At 54.7% G+C, this 11,383-nt stretch overlaps 1 protein-coding gene across 1 annotated transcript; it reads left to right on the forward strand.

Annotated features, from left to right (window-relative positions):
- Positions 1–9,165: 9,165 nt before the first annotated feature.
- AURANDRAFT_54649 (hypothetical protein) lies at positions 9,166–10,610 on the forward strand (the record flags this gene model as incomplete). Its single annotated transcript, XM_009041577.1, has 5 exons — positions 9,166–9,460; positions 9,511–9,563; positions 9,609–9,761; positions 9,820–9,997; positions 10,062–10,610. 5 exons carry the CDS (start codon positions 9,176–9,178, stop codon positions 10,230–10,232), a joined length of 840 nt encoding a protein of 279 aa, XP_009039825.1.
- Positions 10,611–11,383: the final 773 nt, after the last annotated feature.

Raw genomic sequence — 11,383 nt, forward strand, 5'->3', positions numbered from 1 at the left:
GAGCCCATCGAAGCACTTGTTACTATTATTAAGGGTGTACTAACTAAGACCAAAACGCCTGGTGATGAACCACCAGGAGATAATCCGCCTCCTGCAGTTGCAGGTTCAATAGACGACTATGATCCGAATGCTTACAGCGGGAGTTCATTCCCTAGGCATCTCATATTTTTTGAAGGTAAAGCTGCCGACAATGACATTGTCTTTAACCCTCAAGTAAACCCCTCGCTGCAGTTGCGTCTTTGGCAGGAGAAATCCGTTTCATTCCCGTACTTTGAAGACCTCTTACTTCCCTGGGAAGGCTACTTGTATGGCATAGACGGAGAGTCTTCCTGGACCTAGTGAGGCAGATCCTCTGCCCGTTCGTCCAGTAGCCCCAGCCCCCGTATACTACGGCAGCTGAGGTGACGTGAGGATAACAGAGACGCCGGTGTACCGCCACTGCGTAACCTCGATAGTTCACCCTCACACGGCAGGGCAGCCCCACTAGGCTGCCTCCCCGTGTCGGAGTTTACTATCTCGTTACCGGCCAGTGGCCCGGCGGAGGGACGTGTACTACACCTCCTGAAAATTTGCCGCACACGCGCGCGCGCGCGGGTCTAGTGCGGGTTGAAAGTCAGCTTAAGGATCCGAAATGGAAAAGCTAGGCAAAACGTCCGGCAATTTCTAGACAGCTATATACCAGCGTTTAAGGTAGCTACGGGCGCTATAGCAGCAGCTCGCTACAACCAAACCAAATGAAGCTGGATCACGAGTGTGCATCTGCAGGCACGTACAGTGTTATCTGACAATCTAGCCTGCCTAAGTGTCACCAATCACCCCAGCAACAGCACCAAAGCCAGACACATGCTCTACGAGAATACCGCGTAAGAGACTCTCATGGACTGGGCAAAGTTCGTCCCTTCTGGTGTCCTGGTAAATACAAGGCCGAATCCCGCTGTAAACCGCAACCTAGGGTTGAAGCCCAGGTTGAAGCCAGGTTGAAGCGGCGGCGTTTAACATATCCCGCCGGCGGGATATGTTAATAATAGTTAGCAGTGCGGGGTGCCTGCGGGATATCCATGGGGTGTGTGCCAATAATAGGGGTTGGCAAGATACCCGTGTCTGGGTCTCCCAAGGGAGGACCTGCGCATGGAATTCCACCGCTGGTTGCGCGACCATAGGTAGCACGGCCATCCAGAGCACTCCTGTTCAGAATTAGAGCAGTATGACCAAGATTAGAGCTTAAATGTTCAGGATGAGAGCTACACTTAGACCCCCTGAGCAAGCAACCTGGCAAGCTCACCCAGGAAACTTGATGGTGGCATTCTTCCCGACCTAAATTACATAACAAGTTGGCCGCACATTGAAATTGCTAGACGACGTACTCTAAGAGTGAATGATTCGCCCTCATCGAAAAGAAGGGGTCTTCGATTATCGACAGCTGATTCTTCACAATCTCGGTCCGCTCGACCGCGCTCGAGTGTGAGCGTACCATAGCTCGACCAACCGTCGAAAACACCAACTGTACCTGCGTCTGTCTCAAAAACAATGTTGCGCGAAGTTGAATACCGTTAGAACGAACAATGATGCAATGAACTCGGCTGACAGTCTCGTCAGCGACGACCTTTCAAAGACAAACATTGTGGCTTCTTGAACATCCAGTACCAAGATATTAGGGTTATTTTAGAAACGCGGAATGAGACTATATCATTGTAGCGCGACCGTCCCACGAAGAGGAGACCTCCAAAAGCAGAGTTCACAGCATCACCTAGAGTAACCATGAACAAGATTTGGCAGCTGGAGGCACTCCCTCATGGCACTTACAATCATTGGCAGGCGGTGAAGAGTCCCTCAAAAGATTACTTTCATTCCCAGATGAATCTGCCAAGAGCGCATCGATATTATATGTAAACACCTATCAAACACTAATGTAATAGTCAGTCAAGAACCGATTGTGAGCTTACTGTATGTGTCAAAGGCTTTCGCAGGGCGTGCCTATGAAAATGTAGTCACGCCAGATATAGCTTAACCACTCAGGTAAATGCTGCAACTGGCCTAAAAAGGCCCAGCGGCGTTCTTCCCAGCGATGCTGCTGAGCGTCTGATGCGGCAAAAACCTCAGTCTGGTACCAGCGACGTAGTTCTTCCATGCCTGTTTGCACTGGACTGTCCTGCATATCATCTTCCGGCCCATCGCCAGAGCCCCGATCCATGGCGGCAGATATTGCTAGGGAGACTGACTGCAGTTGATCGGAGAGACCGTCAATGTCGGATGAAGAAGTTTCATGGATTCGCCGCCTGTGGACTAGCTCGTGGAGTTTGACGGTGCTCACAAGTTACCTCTTTTGATCTGCATTGCCGTCCATACGGCTCGTCTCAAGCCAGGAGGCCAAAACCAACACCAGACGACACTGGTTGGGGCTCCCGCTCACTCCGGAGCGAGCTAATCACGATTACAGGAATTTCCCTGATTACAAGGAAGTAACTAAGGCCCATTCTAAGACTAGGGCAACGCCTTCAACCGATCGTGTTAACACGACGGCTGAACACGATCAGCCGCTCGATCGAAGCGCTGCCATATGATGGCATGACAGGCTTTGCAGCCCCACATCTCAGCGAATATGCCGAGGCGCGCAACGATCTCAGTGGCTAAGTTGACCGCATGCGCGCGAACGAAGCGCTGATGAAAACGAGACATCCAGGCGATTGCGCCTGGACTCAGGCGGGCGGTTCTAAGGGCTGGGAAGGGACGCGCTCGGCTCCCCCGACCCCTTTGAGCTCGTTTTCGAGCCAATGCAGCGTCGAGGATCGTTCGTCGACACCCGGGCATCGTCTCGTTAAGAGGGTTGGATCGTAGAACTCAAAATTGTCGAGTTCATCCGGTCGCGGCTCGGGAGCCGCGGCGGCCCGACGGCGACTTCGTGATGGTCCAGGGCAGCTCCAGCGCAAGGGGTCGGATGGAGTCATTCATTGTCGTCCCCGGGTCGTGCCCTTTCACCATCTCTGGCGGCAGCGCGCTCTGGGGCCGCCGGGACCTCCGGACCGTGCCTCGGACCGGGGCAGCCCGAGGTTCGAGGCCAGAAAGTGGTCCCGCGCGCGCGTTCAAGCATTCGCGACGTCGCGTGGGGTCCACCGCCCGCTGCGTTGACCTCCGCTTGGGGTGCGGGGCGCGACAGCGTCCCGCAGCCGTGCCGTGCGGAGGTCCAATGCCTCCAGATGGCCTCAGATCGTGTCAACCTCCCCAACACGATCGAGGAGGTTCGACGCAAACCGATCGTGTTAACACGATCGGTTTGATGTATTTGGCTAGTCATAGAATGGATCTAAGTGACAAGGCCGCACTACGCGATGCACGCCTCGGAGGAAGGCTGCTCAAAAAGTTGTTGCCAGGAAGTTGTGCATGATGCCTCAACAACTTTTTGCCGTCCAGCGCAGCCTGTGGATCCGCCGCTGCGCCACGCCCCGACCCCGCGCCGGTTCCTACGTCGAGACCCGCACCAGACCTCGGTCTCCGACGCTCCATTTCGTCGGCGCGCGCCGATTTCGTCGGTTTGCGCGGGGTCGCAAAATCGGCCCCTGGACGCGGTCGACGATTGCGGCGCCTTCCGACGCCCCGCCGAGGCCGCCGAGCGGCTCGCCGGACGCCCCAGTTTTGTGGCCAAGTCGCTGTGGCGACGCGCCGGGGTCGATGACATTTTCCTGCGCGCGCGCGCGCGTGCGGCGCCTCGACGACGGCCGAGACGGTACAGCAGCGCCTGAGACTGTTCCCTGTGTTGTTGGGCGGGCAAGAGCGGCGCGATCGCTCGGGGGTCGTGCCGAAGGGCGCGGGATGGCGTTTGCTCGACGATATGCCGCTCTTTGGCGAAACGGTCCGCGGACCGCGACGCCGCCGGAGCACGAGTTTTTGCGGCGGCGGCGCGAACCGATCCCGGGGTCTGCGACGAGCCGGGGGCGGTGGGATCCATCGCGACGTCGAGGGGCGTGCCAGCGTCCAAAGTCCCGCCGCGGTCGCGCTCCCACCGCCCCGGCGCGCGGCCAATACGAGGCGCCACGCTCACGGCACGTCACCAGCGCACTCCCATGCTGGTCTATCGTGGGCGTAGCGGCCTAGTACGACGGCACCGTGCCACCGGATGAGCGTAGGGCCCTTTTGGGGGTTAATTTTCGAGGTTTTAAATTTCCGAGGTGGCACCACCTCATGGCATTTACGAGGGTCCGCCAGCGAGCGCGACCCCAGTCCCCGATTTTAGCAGGGACGCGATCCGACCACAAGTAGCGACATAAAGGCACGCTACTTTTAATTGTTTTTGCTGCTGGCCGAAGGCCAGCCCTCCTGAGACCTCATGCTGGCCGAAGGCCAGCCGATTTTTTTTGCTATGTTTCGGTGGCTGGTCTTCAAAACAAGGGTTTTTGTTGGTATTTTTATTGATTTATTTGGCGGCCGAGGCGGCAGGCGCGCTACTTTTTATTTTAGATCTCGCCCCTGGATTTTAGGACAGGATCCCCGTCAGTTACCACCTCCTAGTAGGGACTCAGAATTGCCCGGATATCGGCGTCGCAGAAGCGTCGCAGAAGTCGAGATTCAATCATGCCTCCTGCCTTAGCCCATCGCCTAGAAGGCGCTCAGAGGACAAATTCCGCAAACTCAGGTTCCTTTAGTTTGCCATGTCCAAAGTTCAGCCTAGGGTGCCCGCATGCCCGCAAGGGGCCGCCTCGCCCGTTGTCGCAAGGGGCCGCCTCGCCCGTTGTCGCAAGGGGCCGCCTCGCCCGTTGTCCAAAGCTCCAGGATCCTCGTACCTGCAGGATGCGGCTACAGAAAAGGATGCCGCATCCAAGGGTGCCCTCGTCTAGTTTTGCGAACTGGAGGCCTTCATCTATCTCTTCTTCAAGGTGATGTGGTAAACTTAACACGCACATCCTCCTCGGGTAGCAAACCAGCAGAGATGTTATCTGCGCTCACCATTCACAGTTTTGTATGTCTAACGAAAACGGCTGACGCGGATTGCCGCTGCGTAGATTTCCAGCATGTGGACTCGTGAAAAGGCGGCATTCCCAACCGTTAATATCAAAGAAGATGTACTGGTTTGCAGACACGCTCAATCCATCAGAAGCGGAGCCTCGTTTGAACCTAAAATCACATGCCAGGATACGCAGATGTGAGGACACCGGTCTCAAAACCAGAGCTTCAGATCTTGATGGTACTGCCACTCACGATTGTACCTAGAATCTGTGCCATCACGCCATCCGAGTCTGTAGGCACTGCCGATCACAACTCTTGAGCAGAATAGGCTTGTAAGACCTAAGAGCAGGGGTAAGATACAGATACTATGTCGTTTGGTACGCATTTACATACATCCCTGGGCATAGCGTAAAATATATAGAAGAGCGTTTCGAGTTGAAACTTTGAGAGATGGGAGCTATGTGATTTTGTTCGAGGTCAGTCAGGTTCACAGACGCAGGGGGGCACGTTTTTAGAGGAGGGGGTTGCATGTAGTAACACATGGGAAGTGAGAATTGGGGTTCACGTGTGGTTGGCGCTTCGGCCCAGGGCGATGCAAACGTGGAGTATAGACATTCGGACGAGTTCAGATTGAGTCCAAGAGTAGTCAAGTCTGAGCCCAAAGCCAAAGTGTTCAAGTCAGCGTTTGTCATGCGAATAACATCAAGAAGTCCGAGGAGGCCATATTTGGTTTGATTTTCAATCTCATTACTTTCTGCGAATTTGAAGTATCTCGAGATTCCAAATTACATAGACAACATTACCTGGTAGCATGCTAGCTTTAGACGTGATTTGATTAGTAGTTCCAGAACTCGATGTGAGCATACGTGAGTCTGTTGAGCTAGACAGGGAGTGATCAATCGCGGCATTGCTTTCAGGACCTGTCGTCGTTTGATGGGCAATTGTAACATGTTTTAATTTATACCGTAGGTGTTGTGCGCCAGTTTTATTTCCATATTTGCTTTGGCGGATTCTGCAAGACAAGAATGCGCTTGAAATTTTGTACCCTGGTTGGCAAAGTGACGTAATTCTACCGCTGGATTCAATGAAGCGTTTGCTCCGAGATCGGGATCACAACCATCAGTCAACTTGAAGAGGTTGGAGTCATTCTCGCTAGTAGCATGAAGAGGCATCAGGTGTTTGGGTTGTATTTCACTGTGGCCCATTGCAGGAAACTGAATCCCTATAACGTTGCCTAAAATCACAGATCATGATCAAACTGAGAATCAATGAACAAGCTGACCACATCTGAGTGTGGCGGTGGTAGAGACCTCAAGCGTTTCGGGGACAGCCTATGTGTGAATGTCATCGGCCGGAGTAAACATATCTTCGAGTAATTTTTAGCTCTTGCATTCATATACACGTGTATTCGAGAGCTCAGTAGTTGGCATCAATTGCATCAGCTTCGCTAAACAAGGCTGCTTGGTGATGCGGTTGGCTTCCTGGCAGAGCAGGAAAGTCTTCTGATTGCATAGCAAATGAGCCGGACTGTGAAGTAATTTGTCGCGTAGTTGCGTCATCTTTCTTTATTTGCTCAGAGAGAAGTGCGCCTCCCGATTGGTGTAAGGGCTCCTCGCGCACGATGCTATCACCACGGAGCATACCAGGAAAATTCGCCGTCGAATCCACCGACCTTTGTTACCACGATTCAGGAGCATGTCAACATGATTTCACACATGAGTAGACAATTGCGCATCTCGAGCTGTGCCGTTAATAGCGATGGTAGATGCGCGCCTATTCTAAGGCAACTGATAATTGAAGGCAACGCAAAGTATTACCCGTCCAGTGCAGGAAAATCTGACATCTTGAAAGGACCACCACGACCGTGGGAGGGCGCAGCAGCCCCAACCAATCCGATGCGTGAGGAATTGACAGTGGTATCATCTGCGTACCGACTTTCGACACCTGTGCATAAAGCTATTGGCACGAGCTATCCTCATGGAACTACCTGAAACTTCGGTCGCAGAATTTATTGGCACGCCCTTCGAGAGCATTGCAAGAAGGTCGCTTGACGGCGCGTACCTAAGTGCGAAACTTGTTTGCTAGTCATTTCCTCTTTTTGCCGACGCCAGCTAGCGCACGGCGTGGAGCTGGAATGACCCATCTGCGGTACGGGCAATGAACGAGAAGGATGGTTAGTCGCAAAACTAGAAGTGAGTGGTGCAACCTGTTGTTGTAAATTTCCGATACCTGCCACGTCTAGGTTAATGTAACACACTACCAGTTTATAACAACCTGACGGTGTATTATTGTATGGAGCGCCATTCATGCCGTGCACCGGGCTGTTAAAATGTGGTTGACCTGAGCGATACAGCGCGGATGCTGAGCCAGGTTCTGAGTGAGTCGCGTCTATGCCACGAAAAATGAACGGGTCACATGGGGCGGACCCCGAGACGCGCTCGTAGCGCCACCCAAAAGAACTCCTGGTGATGAACCCGTAGTGGGCGTCATTTGATCATCGCGATTATAGTAGTACTGAGATGCGTCGAAATCATCCTGATGCTAAGCGTTCAGTCGCAGAAGTCACTACACACATACGTGATCATCCTGAGTTTGTATATTATCCTTGAAGTATGCAAGCTGCCGCGACCGCGCATTCGACATACCACGGCCGAGGACGGCGGGAGTTGTCTACAACTCACTTGGCTCGCGAGTTGTTTCAGACTCGATTTGCGGCGTAGCTCTAGATCTACTGAAGTGCTGATGTCAACAGTGCCCCGATCAACGTACATCTAGGCCGCCCATAGGAAATTAATAATTAATAAAGATCAATCATCGAATTCCGGCCGGCGGAGCCAGAGTCATCAGTCCTCCATAGAGGCTGTGCGTCGACCGCGCGCGCGGGCGTGGTGTCGCGGAGGTCCGCGGGCTGAAATGACGGCCAAAATTGGGTTATCGTCGTATCAAAGCAAGTTCGATGATATTCACGCGTTAATTACACGGCTCCGTTCACGGTCGACCCCCCTGAGTCCCTGAGATTAATTCCTAGATTGCCCTGGTGGGGGTGTATATATGTGCGTTCGGTTCCGCTGGGCTCAGCGGACGTCCTGGGGTCGCGTCCGCGCAAAGGGCTCGTGGCAAAGGGGGCCGGGTGACGCCGGAGTGCGCCCGTTTACGCGCCGATTTCGGGCGTTCGGGGCTCGGGCCCGAAAGCGCGTTTCGGGCGCTTTCGGCGCTTCGGCTGCTCTTCCTGGCGGCTGGTTGTGCTCTCATGGGCCGTTCGGGGTCCGTGGGTTTCCGGGTCGTTGCGCTTTGCCATTGGGCTTACGTGGGGGGGGTCGTGGGGGGCGGCGCGGGGGTCCTAGGTGGCCGTCTCGGGGGCTTCCGGGTGGCGTTTTCGCCGTTTCGAGGCTCTTTCTGCTCTTTGGATCTCACTTTCCGTCCAGATTCGGACGCCGTGATGCTGTAGGATTGCCTTTCCCAAGGCCTCGCAAAACTACCGGGCCCCGGGCCTAACGCTGCATGCGAACGGAACCACACGCTTGCGATGACTTTTTGCGCGTGGTCGCTGGTTCGGGCCAAGAAACCGCAGGATTTAACTTCAACAAAAGTGCTGAAGTTCAACAAAAATGTTGACTTTTAAATCCAGGCTATCAGAATCTGAGTTTTGATCGGGGCACTGAGTGCTGACTGCACGGTTTACGCTGCCCACGCACCGGGAAAATCGACGATTTCCGTCCACTTGGCCTTTCGTATCTCCCACTAGTCTGATAAAGGAAGCAGAGTAAACTTCTCCCTCAAGGGGGAGGCTGAGCTCAGTTCAGTTAAGAGTGCCATTGGTCGTGAGAGGGCATCGGAATCGCTCTGCCAGGCTGGACGTCCAGGAGTTTTACCGAGCAACAATGCCGCGGTCCCCGGCCACGTCCCCGGCCCGTGCCCGGGCCGTGCCCGGGCCCCCGTGCCGGGCCCGTGCCGGGCCTCCCCGGCCCGTGCCCGGCCCGTGCCCGGGGCCCCTGGTTTTCGACCCTCGTCCGAGTCGCCAAAAATACGAATTTCGATGACGCGAAACTCGTCGTCCCGGCGGCCGATTTGGACAGTTGGACGTCCCAGGCCCGGGACGAAGGTCCGGACAACGGAACTAAACAGCAAAACCGAAGCGAAATCGGCATCGATGGCGTCCAGAGGCGTCGGAAAGTCGACCCCTGATTAAGGTCAAAAACCAAAGCAACACTTCATAGTGTCTCTGTCACATTTCTCGATGTCGGCGGCGCCTACTGTAAGAGAAGATGAGGCTTCGATGCTTGCAGAAAGCGTTGCGGCGGCGGAACTCACGTCAGTCGGCGAGGATGATGAGGAAGAAGACGACGAGGACGGCATTTCTGCGTCTGACGAAGAGTCTTCCTGGATTGCCTGGTTCTTGAGTCTACGGGGCAACGAATTCTTTTGTGAAGTTGATGAGGAATATATTCAGGACGATTTCAATCTGACTGGGCTGTCTTCGTTGGTGCCATATTATGATTACGCCCTTGATATGATTTTAGACGTTGGCACCTGAGTACATGATTGATTCTGTCTCAACCTCGATGTTCCCAGGTTGAGATGGCTATCGAGGAGTCTCTCACAGAAGAACAGCAAGAACTTGTTGAGTGTGTCATGAGATTGTAAATATGGACTGCACGTTGTTGTTACAGGTCGGCCGCAGAGATGCTGTATGGCCTGATTCACGCGCGCTATGTGATTACTAATCGGGGCATGCAAGCTATGTATGAAAAATATGCTTCGGCCTCGTTTGGCCGATGTCCCCGCGCTTTCTGTTGCGGGCAACCTGCCCTTCCAGTTGGCCGGTGACTCATGCGGCGTGCTAAATTTGGTTCTGTATGAAACAATGGATTGATCCAATAGGTCTGATCTGCCACGCAACTACACCGTGCACGTTTTTTGTCCAATGTGTCGCGACATTTTTACGCCGCGGTCATCAAGATCTGCTTCAATCGATGGAGCTTACTTTGGTACAACATTCCCTCATCTATTCCTTATGACATTTCCAGAACTCATACCTCAGCATGGCGTGCAATCTTTTGTGATTCGTCTGCGATAAAAATAATGTGCTCTTGTTCCTCTTGAGAGACATCTGTTGTGTCCAGGTCCCCCGTGTTTTTGGTTTCCGGATTCACAAGGCAAGCCCATATCACACAACTGCAAGTTCAGAGTACGGTGTGCCCAAGCGCCGCCCGAAGGCATCTCGAAGGTCCAAACCCAATTGGACAAGCAGCTCAAAGGCGTCAACAGGGAATCTCGGAATAGCACAAATCTAACTGACAATCACCTAGCTCCGCCAAGAGCGCACTATCACTCATTCGAAGTTTCCGGGGGTCCACTCGGTCGACGGACCGCACTTTGATTTCGCAGCCACCAGCCGCCAGGGACGAGCTAGGGCCCCCTGAACCCCAGGGTGGCAGCGAGCTGGGATGAGGAAAGGATGAGGACCACTGCACCATGCGCTAACTAAGACCCAGACGGGTCTCGATCTGAGATCGACGCCCCCAGGCGCGTCAGTTCCGAACTTCCGGGCCCTGCGGCTCCTGGGGCGTACCCGAACGCGGGGACTTCGACGCCGGGCCTGGGAAACCCAGCGGAGCTGAGTCTGCGGCTTGGCCCCCCTCTTAGTCGCCCTTAAGCGCCCCTCGCCCGGCGCTATCTCTGTCGGGGGAGTCCAGAGGGAGCCCGTCACAGGTCGCAACTTGAAGTAGGTTTGCCCGATTGTTGACGCTCGGCCATGACATCATTTAGTTGTAGCGCAACCTCGGTTTCCGACTCGGGCATCCGATGCAGCGGTTCTAGGACTTGGCGCGGCGCTCGGTCTGTGGACCATGTCGCGCCTTGGGCCCGGGGCCCGGCTGCGAGTCGCTCGGGAAAGACCATCGGTCGAAGGCGAGCAGCTTAGTTCGCGTCGGGGCAGCCCGTGGATGACGAGAACGGCCGTTAACGGTGGGGGGCGACCGACGAGGGGGCCAACTTAGTTCCAGGGGTCGAGCTGGCGGCTGAACTGCGAGGAGACACCCCCTGGTGTGACGTCGCGATAGTGAGGAAGCAATGTAATGTAAATTACGGGGGATGATGGTAGCTCAATCCAGTCCACGTACCCTGGGCCATGGGTTAATTCTTCGTACATTCGGACCTTCTGAAGTCTCAAGGTTTGACATTTAATTTGCCTGGAGAAAGACGTAGCTTGCGAAGGACTCCGGAATGTCACCATCACCAAATGCATGGTCCTGTATAATAACTTTAATCTTAATTCTTTCTATCTCTCTACTCGTAAATGCGCTCCGGGCACGCGGCCCGGCACGGGCCCGGCACGCGGCACGGGGCCCGGCACGCGGCCCCGGGCCGGGCATCCCAAAGTGCGGTTAGGATGAGTAAGGTGGTAAGGCCCAGCTGCGTCGAGTCCCCTGCCGGCGCGAGGCAA

Source organism: Aureococcus anophagefferens (assembly GCF_000186865.1).
Source record: "Aureococcus anophagefferens unplaced genomic scaffold AURANscaffold_22, whole genome shotgun sequence".
NCBI classification, from domain to species: Eukaryota; class Pelagophyceae; order Pelagomonadales; family Pelagomonadaceae; genus Aureococcus; species Aureococcus anophagefferens.